Here is a 22,884-nt window from a genome sequence, read left to right as displayed (position 1 = left end):
TATGGGTAGTCACAAATGGGGTTCCAAGAGAAAATTGTTCACTGCAGCATGTACCAAGAGCATATATTGGGAAAACTACGTTAAAATTACCTTAAGAGAATGTTTACAGTATCTGTTAACCCTGCCAGTGTAAACCCACAGTAGTTGAGTACCTGTGTAGCGATGCTGGCTTAAATGTATAACCATATTGGTGTAACTACTGCAATGCTTGAATAATCATATAATGTTGCTGGGGTAAACTGCACTTCATATAATTCTGGTGTAACCCACCAGCACTTGCAGTACATGCCTGCAGCGCTTCTGGTGCCCATGTTAGGCGCAGTGTAAACCCATGGTGCTTGCAACAGCCACGTAATATTATTGGTGTGAAGTTAGAGCACTATTGCTTGTGTAATGCTGCTAGTGTAAACCTACGCACTTGCAGTACCGTGTAACAATCCTGGTGTAAACCCACAGCACTTGCGATAGTCATGGGTCTAAAAATATGACTGAAATGATATGTTGCTTTTCACAATTTTTCCCTGCCCCCACCACTCCTCCACAGGGCCTAGGAGAATCGTGAGTTCTGGGCCAGGGACCCAGGGGCAGCACGGGCCAGCCCACACTGCGATATGTATGCGCACTACGCCCGTGCAGCAGAGCTGATCTCTAGTCGTCTTGGTTAATCCTTGCCACTGGACCAAGACCTAGCTCTGTCAAGCTCGTGTGGTGGCTGGTGTGCAACAACCACCACATGTTAAAAAAAACTCCAAGCACAGGCATCTTCCACCCTTCAACGTGTAGTTCGGGATCCAGAATATTAGGTCCTTCATTGAAAGACCTGTGAACTTTTTGACGTGGAAGCAAGTCATCCTCGATTCGAGGGACTGCCAATGATGATGATGATGATGATGATGATGTGTGTGACTCCTTTCTGGAGATCCAAATGACGTGACACCTTTTCCCCCTCCACCGTGAATGCCTTAATACTGAAAATATAAAGAGGGGTGAGACAATCATCGCAACTGGAGTGATAGAGAAAAAGGTGGCGATCCAGCTCAAATGGTCCCTCTGCTCAGGCCTGAACATTATCTCCCTCACACCACAATATATGATATATGTACTAGGACACATTGAGCTTGTTGAAATCGATGTACAATGTAATATCCTACAAGAACACAAGAAATAAGAGCAGAAGTAGGCCATTTGACCCCTCGAGCCTGCTCTGCCATTTAAGGCTACAGCAGTTATCATGGGTGACTTTAATCTACATATATTGATTGGGCTAACCAAACTCGTAGCAATACTATTGAGGAGGATTTCCTGGAGTGTATAACGGGCGGTTTTCTATACCAATATGTCGAGGAACCAACTAGAGAGCAGGCCATCCTTGTGTAACGAGAGAGGATGAATTAGCAATCTGGTTGGGGAGGAGTGACCATAATATGGTAGAATTCTTCATTTAAGATGGAGAGTGACACAGTTATTCGGAGACTAGGGTCCTGAACTTAAAGAAAGGAAACTTCAATGGTATGAAACGTGAATTGGCGAGGATAGACTGGAGAATGATACTTCAAGGGTTGACGGTGGATAGGCAATGGCAGACATTTAAATGTCACATGGATGAACTACAATAATTGTATATCCCTGTGTGTCGTAAGAATAAAATAGGGAAGGTGGCTCAACCGTGGCTAACAAGGGAAATTAGGGAAAGTGTTAAGTCCAAGGAAGAGGCATATAAATTGGCCAGAAAAAGCAGCAAACCTGAGGACTGGGAGAAATTTAGAATTCAGCAGAGGAGGACTAAGGGTTTAATTAGGAGGGGGAAAATAGAGTATGCGAGTAAGCTTGCAGGGAACATAAAAACTGACTGCAAAAGCTTCCATAGATTAGTGAAGACTAATGTAGGTCCCTTGCAGTCAGAATCAGGTGAATTCATAATGGAGAACAAACAAATGGCAGACCAATTGAATAAATACTTTGGTTCTGTCTTCACTAAGGAAGACACGAATAACCTCGAAATTACTAGGGGACCGAGGGTCTAGCGAGAAGGGGGAGCTGAGGGAAATCCTTATTAGTCAGGAAACGGTGTTAGGGAAACTGAAGGCTGATAAATCCCCAGGGCCTGATAGTCTGCATCCCAGAGTACTTAAGGAAGTGGCCCTAGAAATAGTAGATGCATTGGTGGCCATTTTCCAACATTCCATGGACTCTGGTTCAGTTCCTATGGATTGGAGGGTAGGTAATGTAACTCCACTTTTTAAAAAAGGAGGGAGAGAGAAAACGGGGAATTATAGACCGGTTAGCCTGACATCGGCGGTGGGGAAAATGCTGGATCAATTATTAAAGATGTAAAGCAGCGCATTTGGAAAGCAGTGACAGGATCGGTCCAAGTCAGCATGGATTTATGAAAGGGAAATCATGTTTGACAAATCTTCTAGAGTTTTTTGAGGATGTAACTAGTAGAGTGGATAAGGGAGAACCAGTGGATGTGGTGTATTTGGACTTTCAAAAGGCTTTTGACAAGGTCCCACACAGGAGATTAGTGTGCAAAATTAAGGTACATGGTATTGGGAGTAATGTATTGACGTGGATAGAGAACTGGTTGGCAGCCAGGAAGCAAAGAGCGGGAATAAACGGGTCATAGAAACATAGAAACATAGAAAATAGGTGCAGGAGTAGGACATTCGGCTCTTCGAGCCTGCACCACCATTCAATGAGTTTATGGCTGAACATGCAACTTCAGTATCCCATTCCTGCTTTCTCGCCATACTCCTTGATTCCCCATAGTAGTAAGGACTACATCTAACTCCTTTTTGAATATATTTAGTGAATTGGCCTCAACAACCTTCTGTGGTAGAGAATTCCACAGGTTCACCACTCTCTGGGTGAAGAAGCTTCTCCTCATCTCGGTCCTAAATGTCATACCCCTTATCCTTAGACTGTGACCCCTGGTTCTGGACTTCCCAACATTGTGACATTCTTCCTGCATCTAACCTGTTTAAACCCGTCAGAATTTTAAACGTTTCTATGAGATCCCCTCTCATTCTTCTGAACTCCAGTGAATACAAGCCCAGTTGATCCAGTCCTTTTCAGAATGGCAGACAGTGATGAGTGAGGTGTCGCAGGGTTCAGTGCTGGGATCCCAGTTATTTACAATATACATTAATGATTTTGATGAAGGAATTGAGTGTAATATCTCCAAGTTTTCAGATGACACTAAGCTGGTTGGCAGTGCGAGCTGCGAGGAGGATGCTAGGAGGCTGCAGGGGGACATGGACAGGTTAGGTGAATGGGCAAATGCATGGCAGACGCAGTATAATGTGGATAAATGTGAGGTTATCCACTTTGGTGGCAAAAACAGGAAGGCAGATTATTATCTGAATGGTGACAGATTAGTAAAAGGGGAGGTGCAACGTGACCTGGGTGTCATGGTACATCAGTCATTGAAGGTAGGCATGCAGGTACAGCAGGCAGTAAAGAAAGCAAATGGCATGCTGGCCTTCATAGCGAGGGGATTTGAGTAAAGGAGCAGGGATGTCTTACTGCAGTTGTACAGGGCCTTGGTGAGTCCACACTTTGAGTATTGTGTGCAGTTTTGGTCTCCTAATCTGAGGAAGGACATTCTTGCTATTGAGGGAGTGCAGCGAAGGTTCACCAGACTGATTCCCGGGATGGCGGGACTGACATATGAAGAAAAACTGAATCCACTAGGCTTATATTCTCTGGAATTTAGAAGAATGAGAGGGGATCTCATAGAAACATATAAAATTATGATGGGATTGGACCGGTTAGATGTAGGAAGAATGTTCCCAATGTTGGGGAAGTCCAGATCCAGGGGTCACAGTCTAAGGATAAGGGGTAAGCCATTTAGGACCGAGATGAGGAGAAACTTATTCACTCAGAGAATTGTGAACCTCTGGAATTTTCTACCACAGAAAGTTGTTGAGGCTAGTGCATTGGATATATTCAAAAGGGAGTTAGATGTGGCCCTTATGGCTAAAGGGATCTAGGGGTATGGAGTGAAAGCAGGAATGGGGTACTAAAGTTGCATGATCAACCATGATCATATTGAATGGTGGTGCAGGCTTGAAGGGCCGAATGGCTTACTCCTGCACCTATTTTCTATATTTCTATGTTAATAAGATCATGGCTGATCTGATAATGGACTCAGTTCCACTTCCCTGCCCGCTTCCCGTAACCCCTTACTCCCTCATCTGTCTGTCTCCGACTTAAATATATTCAAAGACTCAGCCTCCAGAGCTCTCTGGGGCAGTGAATTCCACAGATTTACAACCCTCTGAGAGAAGAAATTCCTCCTCATCAGCTTTAAATGGGCGGCCCCTTATTCTGAGATTATATTCCCTAGTTTTAGTTTCCCCCATGAGTGGAAATATACTTTCTACATCCATTTTGTCCAGCCCTCTCATTATCTTATATGTTTCGATAAGATCACCTCTCATTCTTCTGAACTCCAATGAGAATAGGCCCAACCTACTCAACCTATCTTCATAAGTCAACCTCCTCATCTCCGGAATCAACCGAGTGAACCTTCTCTGAGCAGCCTCCAATGCAAGTATATCCTTTCTTAAATACTGAGACCAAAACTGCACGCAGTACTCCAGGTATGGCCTCACAATGCAGTATGTGATTTTAATGTATTGTGCCTTAACCTGACCTATAAATGTGGGGAAGATTTTTGAAGAGTTTCTGTGTGTTTCAGATCTATGAGCTTCGGGTCATGGAAACAAAACCAGACAAAGCTGTTTCCATCATCGAGTGTGATATGAATGTAAGTCTAATTAATTATCTCTAAGTTTAATGTGTTGTGACTAATTCTGAAATTCTAACGCCATGTGGTAAGGAGACTGCGCCTGCCTCATCTGCCAGTGTGCTGCCACCTCACCAGGTGATCTACAGATTATTCAAGGTGTTGGCGTGGGTCAGTGGTAACTTGAGTCAGAAGGTCGAGGGTTCAAGCCCCACTCAAGCAATTAAGCACAGAATCTTGACTTCAGTGCAGTACTGAAGGAGTGCTGCACTGTTGGAAGTGCCATCTTTCCGATGAGTCATTAAACTGGGATTCCGTCTGCTCACTCAGTTAGACATAAAAGATCCCACGGCACTATTTGAAGAAGAGCAGGGACGTTCTCTTGGTGTCCTGGCCAACATTTATCTCTCGACCAATGCCATTAAAACAGGTTAATTGGTGATTTATCTTATTGCTGTTTGTGGGACCTTGCTGTGGGGAAATCGGCTGCCATGTTTCCTTACATTACAACAGTGACTATATTTCAAAGGTAATTTGTTGGCTGTGAAATGCCTCATGACATCCTGAGGTCCTAATGGGCGCTATTGAACATAAGAACATAAGAACATAAGAATTAGGAACAGGAGTAGGCCATCTAGCCCCTCGAGCCTGCTCCGCCATTCAATAAGATCATGGCTGATCTGGCCGTGGACTCAGCTCCACTTACCCGCCCTCTCCCCGTAACCCTTAATTCCCTTATTGGTTAAAAATCTATCTATCTGTGACTTGAATACATTCAATGAGCTAGCCTCAACTGCTTCCTTGGGCAGAGAATTCCACAGATTCACAACCCTCTGGGAGATAAAATTCCTTCTCAACTCGGTTTTAAATTGGCTCCCCCGTATTTTGAGGCTGTGCCCCCTAGTTCTAGTCTCCCCCACCAGTGGAAACAACCTCTCTGCCTCTATCTTGTCTATCCCTTTCATGATTTTAAATGTTTCTATAAGATCACCCCTCATCCTTCTGAACTCCAACGAGTAAAGACCCAGTCTACTCAATCTATCATCATAAGGTAACCCCCTCATCTCCGGAATCAGCCTCGTGAATCGTCTCTGTACCCCCTCCAAAGCCAGTATATCCTTCCTTAAGTAAGGTGACCAAAACTGCACGCAGTACTCCAGGTGCGGCCTTACCAATACCCTATACAGTTGCAGCAGGACCGCCCTGCTTTTGTACTCCATCCCTCTCGCAATGAAGGCCAACATTCCATTCGCCTTCCTGATTACCTGCTGCACCTGCAAACTAACTTTTTGGGATTCATGCACAAGGACTCCCAGGTCCCTCTGCACCTCAGCATGTTGTAATTTCTCCCCATTCAATTAATATTCCCTTTTACTGTTTTTTTTCCCAAGGTGGATGACCTCACACTTTCCAACATTGTATTCCATCTGCCAAACCGTAGCCCATTCGCTTAACCAATCCAAATCTCTTTGCAGCCTCTCGGTGTCCTCGACACAACCCGCTTTCCCACTAATCTTAGTGTCATCTGCAAATTTTGTTACACTACACTCTGTCCCCTCTTCCAGGTCATCTATATATATATTGTAAACAGTTGTGGTCCCAGCACTGATCCCTGTGGCACGCCACTAACCACCGATTTCCAACCCGAAAAGGACCCATTTATCCCGACTCTCTGCTTTCTGTTCGCCAGCCAATTCTCTATCCATGCTAATACATTTCCTCTGACTCCGCGTACCTCTATCTTCTGCAGTAACCTTTTGTGTGGCACCTTATTGAAATGCAAGTCTTTCTTTGTCCTTTCTTTAACTGCTCCTCCTCATGTATTTGCACATTTCACTCTGTTTATGACCTGATAGAAGAAATCAAAGGGCTGAGGGCCAGCATCTACCATACAGCAGCTTATACTGAATTTGAAAAGCAATTAAACCAGTTGTTACTGAGACAAAAGCAAAATATTGCAGATGCTGGAATCTGGAATAAAAACAGAAAATGCGGAAAATCTCAGCGGGTCAGGTAGCATCTGTGGCGAGAAAACAGTTAACGTTTCGAGCCGACGACCCTTCGTCAGAACTGGAGATTGTTCAGAAAGAACACATTCTTGAGAAGCACTGAAAGAGGGAGGGGAAGAAAGAACAAAAGGGAAGGTCTGTGATGGGATGGAAGGCAGGAGAGATTAGAGAGAAAAAAAAAGGATGATGGGCCGAATTGCAATGATAATACCAGGAGTTAGACAACATTAGTTAAGATAGGGTGGGAATGGGCAGGATAATGACCAGCTGTCATTAGAGACAAGGAGAAAAAAAACCAAACAGGCTCAGGGGGGAAGGGAGCCAAAGATTTGCAGCAGTACATTCTGAAATTGTTGAATGAGATGTTGAGTTTAGAAGGCTGTAAAGTGTTTAAACTAAAGATGAGGTGCTGTTCCTCGAGCTTGCATTGAGCTTCGCTTGTACAGTGTCGGAGACCGAGGATGGAGATATCAGAGTGGGAATGGAGTGGAGAATTAAAGAGACAGGCGACCGGAAGCTCAGGGTCACACTTGCGGACTGAATGGAGGTAAGCGGTCACCCAATCTACGCTTGGTCTCCCCAATGTAGGGAAGACCACATTGTAAGCAGCGAATACACTAAATTGAAAGAAGTACGAGTAAATTGCTGTTTCACATGGAAGGAGTATTTGGGGCCCTGGATAGTGGGAAGGGAGGAGGTAAAAGGGCAGGTGTTGCATCTCCTGTGCTTGCACGGACAGGTGCCGTGGGAAGGGGAGAGGGAGCTGGGGTGACTGCGGAATGGACCAGGGTGTCGCGGAGAGAGCGGTCCCTTCGGAACGCTGGGAGGGGAGGGGAAGATGTGATTGGTGGTGGGATCACACTGGAGGTGGCAGAAATGGCGGAGGATGATCTGTTGAACGTGGAGGCTGGTGGGGTGAAGGGTGAGGATGAGGGGAATCCTGTCGTGGTTTTGAGAGGGAGAGGAAGGGAAGGGAAGGAGTGAGAGCAGAGGTGCGGGAAATAGAACGGACACGGTCGAGGGCCATGTTAACCACAGCGGAGGAGAATCCTCTGTTGAGGAAAAAGGAAGACATGTCAGGGGCACTAGTGTGAAAGGTGGCGTCGTCAGAGCAGATGCAACGGAGAAACTGGGTAATGGAATGGAGTCCTTACAGGATGCGGGGTGGGAGGAAGTGTAGTCCAGCTAGCTGTGGGAGTCAGTGAGCTTATTGTGAATGCTGGTCGAAAGCCTATCCCTAGAGATAGAGACGGAGAAGTCTAGGAGGGGAAGGGAAGAGTTGGAGATGGACCATGTGAAGGTGAGGGAAGGGTAGAACTTGGATGCAAAGTAAATAAAATTTTCAAGTTCAGGCTGAGAGCAGGAAATGGCACCAATACAGTCATCAAAGTACCGGAAAAAGAGGTGAGGGAGGGGACCAGAGTAGAACTGGAACAAAGAATGTTCCACATATTCCATGAAAAGGCAGTCATCGCTAGGACCCATGCGGGTTCCCATAGCAACACCTTTTATTTGGCGGAAGTGAGTGGAGTTAAAGGAGAAGTTGTTCAATGTGAGAACAAGTTCAGCCAAGAGGAGGAGGAGGAGGAGGAGGGTGGTGGTGGTGGATGGGGACTGGTTGGGTCTCTGCTCGAGGAAGCAGTGGAGCGCCCTCAGGCTATCCTGGTGGGGGATGGAAGTGTAGAGGGATTGGACGTCCATGGTGAACAGGAGATGGGGCCGGGAAACTGTTAAAGTGGCGGAGGGTGGCGGAGGGCGTCGGAGGAGTCGTGGATGTAGGTGTGAAGAGAGTGGGCAAGGGGAGAAAAAATAGAGTCGCGATAGGAAGAAATAAGTTCTGTGGGGCAAGAACAGGCTGAAATGATGCGTCTACCGGGGTAGTCCTGTTTGTGGATCTTGGGAAGGAGGTAAAAGCGGGCTGTGCGGGGTTGGTGAACTATGAGGTTGGTAGCTGTGGAGGGAAGATCTCCAGAGTGATGAGGTCAGTGACTGTCTGGGAAATTATAGCTTGATGTTCAGTAGTGGTCTAGGGGTAGGTAGGAGGAGATGTTAGAGAGTTGGCGTTCAGCCTCTGCAAGGTAGAGGTCGCCAAACAACAACAGCGCCATCCTTGTCAGCAGGTTTGATGACAAAGTTGGGGTTGGATCTGAGCGAGCGGAGTGCTGCAAGTTGAGAGGGAGGTAGGTTGGAGTGAATGAGGGGAGCAGAGAAATTGAGATGGCCGATGTCCTGTTGGCAGTTTGCAATGAAGAGGCCAAGAGAGGGTCAGAGGGAAGGGGTCTAGTAGAGCGAGAATTCTGAAAATGGGAGAAAGGGTCAGCTGTGCAGGGGGAAGACTCCTGGCCGAAGAGGTGGGCACGGAGGCGGCGACGGCAGTGGAAAAAGAGCTCAGCCTCGTGCCGAGCTCAAAATTCATTGAGGTGGGGGGGGGGGGTGTAAGGGGATGAAGCTCAGGTCTTTGCTGAGGACTGATCGTTCGGGGGTCAGAGAGGGAAAGGTCAGGGGGTAAGATTGGATGAAGGGATGGGATCAGAGGGAATTGTGGGGGAAGAAGGTTCCGGAGGGGCATTGGTGTCCAAGAGTTGTTGAAGTTTACGATCTTTGACACCTGAAAGGAAGGAAAAAAGTTTTTGGTTAAAGCACCGGATGAGGCGAAGGCTGAAATGGAACTGTGGACCAGGACAGCTTAGAGATAGTGAGTCGGTGCTGCTGAAGAGAGAAGTCGAGAGTGTGCATGTGGTGGTGCACAGCGTTGTGTGGATCCCAGGATGCGGCGAGAGCAGTGGTTTGAGGTACGCTAAATATCTCGGAGATATCTGTACCTCCTGGGTGGATCTAAAACATGAAGGGTGGAATTTCAGTTGGAATCCATGAGGATTAAGTCTGAGGCGGAGACATTTACTGAGGAAAGAGATGTGGCTGTGAAAGCAAGTCTTGGCAGATACTTGATCAAACACGAGAGGGGAAACAGAAAGCAAAGAAGATGAACAAGGGAAAAGAGACAAATGGAAATCCCGTCAAAAGGAAGAGCAGAACTACTTCAAGGTGGGCTTTCCTACAAGCAGTGAGTTAAACACTAATACAAAAGCAAAATACTGTGGATACTGGAATTTGGAATATAAACTGAAAATGCTGGAAATCTCAGCAGGTCAGGCAGCATCTGTGGTGAGAAAGCAGAGTTAACGTTTCGGGTCGACGACCCTTTGTCAGAACTGGAGAGTGTTCAGAAAGAACACATTCTCATGAAGCACTGAAAGGGGGAGGGGAAGAAAGAACAAAAGGGAAGGTCTGATAAGATGGAAGGCAGGGGAGATTAGTGAGACAAAAGGGATGTTGGGCTGAATTGAAATGGTAATGCCAGGAGTTAGAAAAACATTAGTCAAGATAGGGTGTGAATGGTGGAATAATGACCAGCTGCCATTAGAGACGAGAGGAAAAAAAAACTGGGTCGGGGGTGGGGAAAAGGGAGCCAAAGATTGGCAACGGAAATTGTTGAACTCGATGTTGAGTCCAGAAGGCTGTAAAGTGTTTAAACGAAAGATGAGGTGCTGTTCCTTGAGCTTGCGTTGAGCTTCGTTGGAACAGTGTAGGAGACTGAGGACAGAGGGGTCAGAGTGGGAATGGAGTGGAGAATTAAAGTGACAGGCGAGCGGAAGCTCAGGGTCACACTTGTGGACTGAATCTACTCTTGGTCTCCCCAGTGTAGAGAAGACCACATCGTGAGCAGCGAATGCAGTATGCTAAATTGAAAGAAGTACAAGTAAATTGCTGTTTCACCTGGAAGGAATATTTGGGGCCCTGGATAGTGGGAAGGGATAGTTGTTACTGAGGCTCGGAGGAAAGGCCTTTGCAGTAGTTCCATATTTGGAGCTGTGACCACTTGGCAATTAAAAGCCTCAAGATTATTCATTATTTTTCATCCCTAATTTCCTGTATTAACGCCGTGCAGGGGATTGATTAGTGCTTCATCCAAATCGCCATGATTGATGTGTGAGTCCTGATTGTGAGTATCAGTAAGATATTTGAGCAAGCCCAATCCTGCTCTCGCCTCTTGTGGTTCCAGCACAGATTGTTGGAAAGCAATCGTGAGTGAGAACCCTTTTTGACCACTTTTTGGCCTCTTCACAATGCAGTGGTGCAGAAGCAAATTGTAGTACGTCCACTACCAGCATATCCACAGTTGAGATCGGCAAACCCAGCACCAATGGTAATCAAACTTGCAAATCTCCTGGTCTGCATGGCTCAGCTGCTCCATACATACATACATACATACACTTGGTGCACCATTGGGGGATATACTCAGTTTGCAGGTAGTCGACTCCAGCCAAGGTTGGCACGCAGCTCACAAGTCACAACGATTATAATTCTAAAAATCTATCAGTCTTCTGTGGAAAAAATCTTTCACAACATTAATTAGGAGAATGCACAAATGTGCTGTTGTTTTCTTCTGTCTAGCATGAGGGGGAAGTCCTCACTTCATATTTTCTCCGTTTAATTTGCAGGTGGATTTTGATGCTCCATTGGGATACAAAGAGCCTGAACGACATTACCAGCCTGAAGACACGTCGGTATGAAACTACTGTAACTAAGTTTTATTTTAGATATTCAATTTTAGATGATCATACGGGGAAAGTGTTTCAGATAGATATGGAACAAATTTTTATAACATTCACCCCAGGTGTATTTGCGCTAGTTACTTTGATGTGGCTGATCATTTGTTGCACAGATGTTTGCATCTGTAGGGCCATAGTGTGCATCCATGCATTTTGATTAATCCCATTCCAGGTTAATAAACCATTTCATTTACAGAATATGGGTAAAGAGCTACTTAATCTGCCACTTGAAGTTGACTGTAAACCTTTGGCCAATGATCACTCCATTGCTGGTGCCATTCATCACAGCTGGAAGAATGGACCTATGATGTGCATGTATATCAATGATAATCCACATATAACCTCGAGAGTTTTTATGATTTGAGCATCCTTGAAGAAACAGCGATATTTATTTGATATTCTGCCTGGTCTGAAACCACATGTTACGTACACTTGCTTACTAGATTGTAGTTCAGTGTGCTAAATGTGCTTTTTTTGGAAGATATGTTAAAAGTTGCAAAAAGAGTCTGAGATTCACTATTGTCCTGGCCAATATTTATCCCTCAACCAACATCATTAAAACAGATTCTCTGGTCATTATCACATTTCTGTTTTGGGGCATAACTATGCACAAATTGTTTGGCATGTTTCCTACATTATAACAGTGACTACACTTCAAAAGTACTTTGGAACATCCTGAGGTCATGATAGGCGCTATAGAAAGGTCCGTAAGCGTGACCTCGAGCTTCGGTCGCCTGTCACTTTAATTTTCCGCTCCACTCCCACTCTGACCTCTCCGTTCTCAGCCTTTACATTATTCCAATGAAGCTCAATGTAAGCTCGAGGAACAGCACCTCATCTTTTGTTTAGGCACTTTTTTTTTTCTCTTTCCCATAGCAGCTGTTGATGATTCTTTCATCTCCATTTACACCCTATATAGACTTATCTTTTGTTTCTTAACTTGTCTCATTACCATCTCCTTTTGCCGAGCACCATCATCCCTTTTGTCTCTTAATCTCTCCTGCCTTCCATCCTATCACAGACCTTCCCTTTTGTTCTTTCCTCCCCTCTCCATTTCCCTGCCCCTACACTTGCTTAAAAACCTGTTACATCTCTAACTTTTTCCAGTTCTGACGAAGGGTCATCGACCTGAAACGTTAACTCTGTTTCTCTCTCCACACATGCTGCCTGACCTGCTGAGTATTGCCAGCATTTTTTGTTTTTATAATAGAGATGTGTAGGAGCAGGTCGGCCATAATTCCGAAATGCCTGTATCTCCCAAATCCAGTGCGATGTTCTTGTCCAGAATCTTGCTGCTTCTCACAGATCAGGTTTTATGTCCTCCTGCTCGGAGACCTCCAATGATAAATTAGATACTTATTCAGTCGTACTTTTGAGCTGGTTCTTCAGATCTTCTTGCTCTGCCCTGAAGATGCTGTTTAAAGGCAGTGGCCTGAAGTGACCGACTTTAGTAGTGAATCTATTCTTGCCTGTGTTTTTGTTATTGTAACTGAGATCATGACCCCCGCCCCGATTGAAGTTATTTTACTTAATTAGGAAAAATTAAGCTCATCTTCAGCTCACTGTAGTACAAGGGAAACTGTTTCTGGACATGATAGAAACCATTACCATGGCATCAAGGAGATGGGTGGAATCGGCCCTCGATTTGTGTTTCTTAGTTTTTTTTGTGATTTTTGATCCTTTGGTGAAACTAGATGTTTGTTGATGCAATTAACAACATGTCTCCCGCCGTTATTTTGCAACCCAGTTTTCATCGAGTTAATAAACAGATTTACATTTTTTGAAGTCTTTCAAACAGTATGTAACGGTTGAAGATCGTTAACCTATGCTGTGATCAGGAGTGCTGTGGAAATAACACAATACAAAAGCAATTTACTTCTAGAATCATTTCTCATAAACCAGCAGTAACATCTGATTCAAAAAAAAGTCTATTCCAATTTACCCTCTGATATTTAATATGGATTATCTTTGTTTTGTTTCTAGGATATTGAGGCTGACCACACTGCTTTTGTACCGATTGATTTAGGCTTCAGGGTAAGTAGAAAACCAAATAATATTGTGTCCTGTGATATGATACCTGGGATTCAGTTTTAGTTATAGGACAGTTTATTAAATTGATTGTCTCTTCATTTACAGTCATGCAATCTGTCTCCAGTCCTATTGGTAGATTCTATTTTTTTTAAATAATTCATGGAACATGGGTGTCGCTGGCAAGGCCAGCATTTATTACCCATCCCTAATTGACCTTGAGAAGGTGGTGATGAACAATGTTCCCTCTAATTTATTTTGGCGCTGGGCCATTCAAAATACCACATATATGCATTTTTTGCAATGACAAACTATCTGCGTGGGATCTCTGGATGCTGCGTAGCCGCGCAACTTAAAGGGAACGTTGGTGGTAAGCCACCTTCTTGAACCGCTGCAGTCCGTGTGGTGAAGATACTCCCACAGTGCTGTTACATAGAGTGTTCCAGGATTTTTATCCAGCGGCGATGAAGGAACAGCGATATATTTCCAAGTCAGGATGGTGTGTAACTTGGAGGGGAATTTGCAGCTGATGGCATTCCCATGTGGCTGCTGCCCTTGTCCTTCTAGGTAGAGGTCACGGCTTTGGGAGCTGTTGTCGATGAAGTCTTAGCGAGTTGTTGTAGTGCATCTTGTAGATGGTACACCTTGCAGCCACAGTGCGTCGGTGGTGGAGGGAGTGAAGGTGTAAGATGGTGGATGGGGTGCCAATCAAGCGGACTGCTTTGTTCTGGATAGTGTCGAGCTTCTTGAGTGTTGGAGCTGCACTCATCCAGGCAAGTGGAGAGTATTCCATCACACTCTTGACTTGTGCGTTGTAGATGGTGGAAAGGCTTTGGGGAGTTAGGAAGTGAGTAACGTGCCACAGAATACCCAGCTTCTGACCTGCCCTTTGTTGCCACAGTATTTATATAGCTGGCCCAGTTAAGTTTCTGGTCAATGCGACCCCTAAGATGTTGATGGTGGGGAATTTGGCGATGTACAATCATAGAAATTTACGGCACGGAAGGCAGCCATTTCGGCCCATCGTATCTGTGCCATCCGACAAAAAGCTATCCAGCCTAATCCCACGTCCAGCTCTAGGTCCGTAAGCCTTTAGTTACGGCACTTCAAGTGCACATCCAAGTACTTTTTAAATGTTGTGAGTGTTTCTGCCTCTACCATCCTTTCAGGCAGTGAGTTCCAGACCCCCTCAATCCTCTGGGTGAAGAAATTTCCCCTCAAATCCTCTCTAAACCTTCTACCAATGACTTAAATTTATGCCCCATGGTTGTTGACTGCTCTGCCAAAGGAAATAGGTCCGTCATACCCACTCTATCTAGGCCCCTCATAATTTTATACACCTCAAAGATCTCCCCTCGGCCTCCTTTGTTCCAAAGAAAACAAACCTGGCCTATCCAATCTTTCCTCATAGCTAAAATTCTCCAGTCCAGGCAACATCCTCGTAAATCGCCTCTGTACTCTCTTTCGTGCAATCACATCTCTAGCTATGGCCTAACTGGTGTTTTATACAGTTCAAGCATAACCTCCCTGCTCTTGTATTCTATGCCTCGGCTAATAAAGGCAAATATTCCATATGCCTTCTTAACCTTATCTACCTGGCCTGTTACCTTCAGGGAACTGTGGACATGAACACCATAGTCCCTTTGTTCCTCTGCACTTCTTGGTGTCCCACCATTTCAAGTGTATTCGCTTGCTTTGTTAGGCCTCCCTAAATGCATTACCTCACACTTCTCCGGATTGAATTCCATTTAGCACTGTTCTGCCCACCTGACTAGTTAATTGATATCTTCCTGCAGACTACAGCTTTCTTCTTCATTATCAACCACACAACCGATTTTAGCATCATCTGCAAACCCCCTACAATCAAGTCTAAATCATTGACATATACCACAAAAAGCAAAGGACCTAGTACTGAGCCCTGCGGAACCCCACGGGAAACAGCCATCAACCATTACCCTTTGATTCCTGCCTCTGAGCCAATTTTAGTTCCAACTTGCCACTTTGTGCTGGATCCCATGGGCTTTGGCTTTCATGGCCAGTCTGCCATGTAATGCCATTGAATGTCAAGGGGAGGTGGTTAGACTCTTTCTTGTTGGAGATGGTCATTGCCTGGCACTTGTGTGACACGAATGTTACTTTCCGAGTGTAATGTAGCCAAGTTTGCTGATGATACAAAGATGGGTGGGAAAGCGAGTTGTGAGGAGGACAAAAAAATCTGCAAAGGCTAAGTGAGTGGGCAAACATTTGGCAGATGGAGTATAATGTGGGAAAGTGTGAGGTTATCCACTTTGGCAGGAAAAATAAAAAAGCAAATTATTATTTCAATGGAGCGAGATTACAAAATGCTGCAGTACAGAGGGTCCTGGGGTGTCCTTGTGCATGAAACACAAAGTTAGTATGCAGGTACAGCAAGTAATCAGGAAGGCAAATGAAATGTTGGCCTTTATTGCAAGGGGGATGGAGTATAAAAGCAGGGAAGTCCTGCTACAACTGTACAGGATATTGGTGACACCACACCTAGATTACTGCGTACAGTTTTGGTCGTCTTATTTAAGGAGGGGTATACTTGCATTGGAGGCAGTTCAGAGAAGGTTCATTAGGTTGATTCCTGAGTTGAAGGGGTTGACTTATGAAGAAAGGTTGAGCAGGTTGGGTCTATACTAATTGGAGTTTAGAAGAATGAGAGGTGATTTTATTGAAACATATAAGATACTGAGGGGACTTGACAAGGTAGATGCAGAGAGGGTGTTTCCACTCATGGGGGACTCCAGAACTAGCTGGGCATAGTTTAAGAATAAGGGGTTGCCCATTTGGAACTGAGATGAGGAGATATTTCTTCTGAGGTTCGTAAATTTGTGGAATTCTCTGCCCCAGAGAGCTGTTGAGTCTGGGTCATTGAATACATTTAAGGTGGAGATAGACAGCTTTTTGAAAGATAAGGGAGTGAAGGGTTATGGGGAGCAGGCAGGGAAATGGAGCTGAGCCCAGAATCAGATCAGTCATGATCTTATTAAATGGCGGAGCAGGCTCGAGGGGCCAATGGCCTACTGTTGCTCCTATTTCTTATGTTCCACTTATCAGCCCAAGCCTGGATGTCGTGCAACTCTTGCTGCATGTGGGCACGGACTGCTTTATTATCTGAGGAGTTGTGAATGGAACTGAGCATTCTGCAATCATCAGCGAAAATTCCCATTTCTGACCTTTATGACGGAAGGAAGTTCATTGATGAAACAGCTGAAGATGGTTGGGCCGAGCACACTGCCCTGAGGAACACATGCAACGATATCCACCACAATAACTGCAGTGGTTCAATGAGCAAGCCCATCACCACATTCTCAGAGAACCCAGGGAATGGGCAAGTAATGCAGCCTTCCCAATGTGTCTCATATCTCTAGAACAAGATAGAAAAAATACAAACTCAACGAATCACACAGTCTACCCATGTTAGATTTTCTCTCAAACCTGTTAGCAGGGAGACTAAAATCATGCACCATCGCATTAGTATAAACGTTACTTGGCTGGTAAACTCCACTAGCAGAAAGACAGCTGCCAAAACATCAGACAAAAATACGTAACTTTTGTCTCACCCACATCCTACTCCTCACCTTGTCTATTATCTCTTCTATCCCACTGTCACACTTTGAAATCAGCAGTCCCGAGATCAGATTCCATGAGTATTCCTAGGAGCTGATGCGTACTATTGTCCATGATTAAGATAGTTATGCAAAGTCTTGGTTTGTTGTGCTCTCAGGCATTTACAGGTGCCGGTAACCGGCTAGATGGGAAGAAAAAAGGAGTCGATCCCAGTCCAGCACAAATCAACCCAGAAGATATTAAAAGGTTAGTGTCAGACTGTGTATCAAGTGTCAGAAATGTGTGTGTGTTTGTGTGTATGCATGTGTGCGCGTGTGCGTGCGTGCGTGCAAGTATTATTCCAAGGTTCAAAACATTGATTGGGCAATCTGGAAAAACAACAGGTAATTTTTGGTCAGAGTAAAGAACATTGAGATGTGACATGATGCAGATTCCATCCTTCCATCCCGTGCACCAGCTGTGGCTGAGATGTCATGTGATCTCTTCCTAACTCTTCTACAATGCCACTCTTAGACCTTGGAGCAGTGCTAAGATTGGGAAATTGAGAAAAAAGGAATCTAGCCTGCACGCTTCCACTTTTTGCTGTGTGTTGTTCGTGTTAATTCCAAGGAAGAGGCATATAAATTGGCCAGAAAAAGCAGCAAACCTGAGGACTGGGAGAATTTTATAATTCAGCAGAGGAGGACAAAGGGTTTAATTAGGAGGGGGAAAATAGAGCATGAGAGGAAGCTTGCTGGGAACATAAAAACTGACTGCAAAAGCTTCTATAGATATGTGAAGAAAAAAAGATTAGTGAAGACAAACATAGGTCCCGAGCAGTCAGATGCAGGTGAATTTATAATGGCGAACAAAGAAATGGCGGACCAGTTGGTTCTGTCTTCTGGAAGGAAGACACAAATAACCTTCCGGAAATACTAGGGGACCGAGGGTCTAGTGAGAAGGAGGGACTGAAGGAAATCCTTATTAGGCAGGAAATTGTGTTCGGGAAATTGGTGGGATTGAATGCCGATAAATCCCCGGGGCCTGATAGTCTGCATCCCAGAGTACTTCAGGAAGTGGCGCTAGAAATAGTGGATGCATTGGTGGTCATTTTCCAACAGTCTATCGACTCTGGATCCGTTCCTATGGACTGGAGGGGAGCTAATGTAACACCACTTTTTAAAAAAAGGAGGAAGAGAAAAAACGGGTAATTATAGACCGGTTAGCCTGACATCAGTAGTGGGGAAAATGTTGGAATCAATTATTAAAGATGAAATTTGGAAAGCAGTGACCAGATTGGTCCAAGTCGGCATGGATTTATGAAAGGGAAATCATGCTTGACAAATCTTCTAGAATTTTTGGAGGATGTAACTGGTCGAGTGGACAAGGGAGAACCAGTGGATGTGGTGTATTTGGACTTTCGAAAGGCTTTTGACAAGGTCCCACACAAGAGATTGATGTGCAAAATTAAAGCACATGGTATTGGGGTAATCTACTGACGTGGATAGAAACATAGAAACATAGAAAATAGGTGCAGGAGTAGGCCATTCGGTCCTTCGAGCCTGCACCGCCATTCAATGAGTTCATGGCTGAACATGCAACTTCAGTACCCATTCCTGCTTTCTCGCCATACCCCTTGATCCCCTTAGTAGTAAGGACTACATCTAACTCCTTTTTGAATATATTTAGTGAATTGGCTTCAACAACTTTCTGTGGCAGAGAATTCCACAGGTTCACCACTCTCTGGGTGAAGAAGTTTCTCCTCATCTCGGTCCTAAATGGCTTACCCCTTATCCTTAGACTGTGAACCCTGGTTCTGGACTTCCCCAACATTGGGAACATTCTTCCTGCATCTAACCTGTCTAAACCCATCAGAATTTTAAACGTTTCTATGAGATCCCCTCTCATTCTTCTGAATTCCAGTCAATACAAGCCCAGTTGATCCAGTCTTTCTTGATATGTCAGTCCCGCCATCCCGGGAATCAGTCTGGTGAACCTTCGCTGCACTCCCTCAATAGCAAGAATGTCCTTCCTCAAGTTAGGAGACCAAAACTGTACACAATACTCCAGGTGTGGTCTCACCAAGGCCCTGTACAACTGTAGTAACACCTCCCTGCCCCTGTACTCAAATCCCCTCACTATGAAGGCCAACATGCCATTTGCTTTCTTCACTGCCTGCTGTACCTGCATGCCAACCTTCAATGGCTGATGTACCATGACACCCAGGTCTCGTTGCACCTCCCCTTTTCCTAATCTGTCACCATTCAGATAATAGTCGGTCTCTGTTTTTACCATCAAAGTGGATAATCTCACATTTATCCACATTATACTTCATCTGCCATGCATTTGCCCACTCACCTAACCTATCCAAGTCACTCTGCAGCCTCATAGCATCCTCCTTGCAGCTCTCACTGCCACCCAACTTAGTGACATCCACAAATTTGGAGATATTACATTTAATCCCCTCGTCTAAATCATTAATGTACAATGTAAACAGCTGGGGCCCCAGCACAGAACTTTGCGGCACCCAACTAGTCACTGCCTGCCATTTTGAAAAGTACCCATTTACTCCTACTCTTTGCTTCCTGTCTGCCAACCAGCTCTCAATCCATGTCAGCACACTACCCCCAATCCCATGTGCTTTAACTTTGCACATTAATCTCTTGTGTGGGACCTTGTCGAAAGCCTTCTTTCTGAAAGTCCAAATACACCACATCAACTGGTTCCCCCTTGTCCACTCTACTGGAAACATCTTCAAAAAATTCCAGAAGATTTGTCAAGCATGATTTCCCTTTCACAAATCCATGCTGACTTGGACCTATCATGTCACCTCTTTCCAAATGCGTGCTATGACATCCTTAATTGATTCCATCATTTTACCCACTACCGATGTCAGGCTGACTGGTCTATAGTTCCCTGTTTTCTCTCTCCCTCCTTTTTTAAAAAGTGAGGTTACATTGGCTACCCTCCACTCCATAGGAACTGATCCAGAGTCTATGGAATGTTGGAAAATGACTGTCAGTGAATCCGCTATTTCCAAGGCCACCTCCTTAAGTACTCTGGGATGCAGTCCATCAGGCCCTGGGGATTTATCGGCCTTCAATCCCATCAATTTCCCCAACACAATTCCCCGACTAATAAGGATTTCCCTCAGTTCCTCCTTCTTACTAGACCCTTTGACCCCTTTTATATCCGGAAGGTTGTTTCTGTCCTCCTTAGTGAGTACCGAACCAAAGTACTTGTTCAATTGGTCTGCCATTTCTTTGTTACCCGTTATGACTTCCCCTGATTCTGACTGCAGGGGACCTACGTTTGTCTTTACTAACCTTTTTCTCTTTACATATCTATAGAAACTTTTGCAGTCCGTCATAATGTTCCCTGCAAGCTTCCTCTCATGCTCTATTTTCCCTGCCCTAATCAAACCCTTTGTCCTCCTCGGCTGAGTTCTAAATTTCTCCCAGTCCCTGGGTTCGCTGCTATATCTGGCCAATTTGTATGCCACGTCCTTGGCTTTAATACTATCCCTGATTTCCCCTGATAGCCACGGTTGAGCCACCTTTCCTTTTTTATTTTTGCGCCAGACAGGGATGTACAATTGTTGTAGTTCATCCATGCGGTCTCTAAATGTCTGCCATTGCCCATCCACAGTCAACCCCTTAAGTATCATTTGAGAATCTATCCTAGCTAATTCACGCCTCATACCTTCAAAGTTACCCTTCTTTAAGTTCTGGACCATGGTCTCTGAATTAACTCTTTCATTCTCCATCCTAATGTAGAATTCCACCATATTATGGTCACTCTTCCCCAAGGGGCCTCGCACAACGAGATTGCTAATTAATCCTCTCTCATTACACAACACCCAGTCTAAGATGGCCTCCCACCCTAGTTGCTTCCTCAACATATTGGTCAAGAAAACCATCCCTTATGCACTCCCGGAAATCCTCCTCCACCGTATTGCTTCCAGTTTGGTTAGCCCAATTTATATGCATATTAAAGTCACCCATGATAACTGTTGCACCTTTATTGCATGCACCCCTAATTTCCTGTTTGATGACCTCCCCAGAGAACTGGTTGGCAGACAGGAAGCAGAGAGTAGGGATAAACGGGTCCTTTTCAGAATGGCAGGCAATGACCAGTGGGGTGCCGCAGGGCTCAGTGCTGGGACCCCAGCTATTTACAATATACATTAATGATTTTAGATGAAGGAATTGAGTGTAATATCTCCAAGTTTGCAGATGACACTAAACTGGGTGGCGGTGTGAGCTGTGAGGAGGACGCTAAGAGGCTGTAGGGTGACTTGGACAGGTTAGGTGAGTGGGCAAATGCATGGCAGATGCAGTATAATGTGGATAAATGTGAGGTTATCCACTTTGGTGGCAAAAACACGAAGGCAGAATATTATCTGCATGATGGCAAATTAGGAAAAGGGGAGGTGCAACGAGACCTGGGTGTCATGGTACATCAGCCATTGAAAGTTGGCATGCAGGTACAGCAGGTTGTGAAGAAGGCAAATGGTATGTTGACCTTCATAGCGAGGGGATTTGAGTATAAGAGATGGGGAGGTCTTACTGCAGTTGTACAGGGCCTTAGTGAGGCCTCACCTGGAATATTGTGTACAATTATGGTCTCCTAATCTGAGGAAGGACATTCTTGCTATTGAGGGAGTGCAGCGAAGGTTCACCAGACTGATTCCCGGGATGGAAGGACTGACATATGAGGATAGACTGGATCGACTGGGCCTGTATTCACTGGAGTTTAGAAGGATGAGAGGGGATCTCATAGAAACATATAAAATTCTGATGGGACTGGACAGGTTAGATGCTGGAAGAATGTTCCCGATGCTGGGGAAGTCCAGAACCAGGGGACATAGTCTAAGGATAAGGGGTAAGCCATTTAGGACTAAGCTGAGGAGAAACTTCTTGACTCAGAGAGTTGTTAACCTGTGGAATTCCCTACCGCAGAGAGTTGTTGATGCCAGTTCATTGGATATATTCAAGAGGGAGTTGGATGTGGCCCTTACGGCTATAGGGATCAAGGGGTATGGAGAGAAAGCAGGAAAGGGGTACTGAGGTGAATGATCAGCCATGATCTTATTGAATGATGGTGCAAGCTCAAAGGGCCGAATGGCTTACTCCTGCACCTATTTTCTATGTTTCAACATACCTGCATTACGATCCAAATTTTGAAATGCTGAAAGGCGTGGATATTGGAGATCTATATAGAAAAAAGGAAGTTGAATTTATACAGCACCTTTTAAGTCCTCAGGATGTCCCAGGAGTGCCATTGAGGCAAGGCTGATGCCTGTATTTCGCGTATTTATCACTAGAGGACAATACAAATTATCGTAGCTGAAAAATGGTTAAGGTTGATAATGTGTTCATAATTCTAGGATAATGGGCTCCGTCCGGTTTTGGCCTGAGTTGCTCCTATTTTTTTGGAGCAACTAGTTTAGAATGGAGCATCTTAGAAATTGCAATTCTCGGCATTTAGTTTGCTCCATTTCAAGTGAGTTAGAATAGTTTCATTGTAGAACAGATTTTTTTTTCAAAAGGGGGCCTGTCCAGCAATTTACACCAGTTTTGCAAGTTTAGGCAGCGAAAACTTACTCCAAACTAACTTAGAATGGGTAAGTGTAGCTTTTTGTACGCTCAGAAAAACCTTGCCTACACTTATAAATCAGGCGTAGGTTACAAATCAGGCGTAGGGAATGAGGGGGCTGGGGGGAGGGAAGTAATTAAATTCTACAAGCATTCAACAGTCTTACCTATACAAATAAAGAGCCATCCTGAATAAACAAAGCAAAGACAAAATATTCAATGTTCCTACCTGTGTGAAGCAGCAGCAGCCTTCAAGCTGCGGTGCTTCAGGCAGGCCTTCCTTCCATCTCGGGAACGAGAGATATGGGGAGGGG

At 44.8% G+C, this 22,884-nt stretch overlaps 1 protein-coding gene across 1 annotated transcript in view; it reads left to right on the top strand.

Annotated features, from left to right (window-relative positions):
• ufd1l (ubiquitin recognition factor in ER associated degradation 1) overlaps positions 1–22,884 on the top strand; it is a 45,609-nt gene that overhangs the window by 19,277 nt on the left and 3,448 nt on the right. The window contains exons 7-10 of the mRNA XM_070887593.1: positions 4,703–4,771; positions 11,262–11,327; positions 13,356–13,406; positions 17,152–17,240. Coding sequence (XP_070743694.1) covers positions 4,703–4,771; positions 11,262–11,327; positions 13,356–13,406; positions 17,152–17,240 — 275 coding nt within the window. The remainder of the gene's footprint in view (positions 1–4,702; positions 4,772–11,261; positions 11,328–13,355; positions 13,407–17,151; positions 17,241–22,884) is intronic.

This window comes from Pristiophorus japonicus, chromosome 8 (genome assembly GCF_044704955.1).
Source record: "Pristiophorus japonicus isolate sPriJap1 chromosome 8, sPriJap1.hap1, whole genome shotgun sequence".
Classification (NCBI taxonomy): domain Eukaryota; kingdom Metazoa; phylum Chordata; class Chondrichthyes; family Pristiophoridae; genus Pristiophorus; species Pristiophorus japonicus.
The sequence above is the reverse complement of the archived record's forward strand: the minus strand, read 5'-3'. Positions and strand labels throughout refer to the sequence as shown.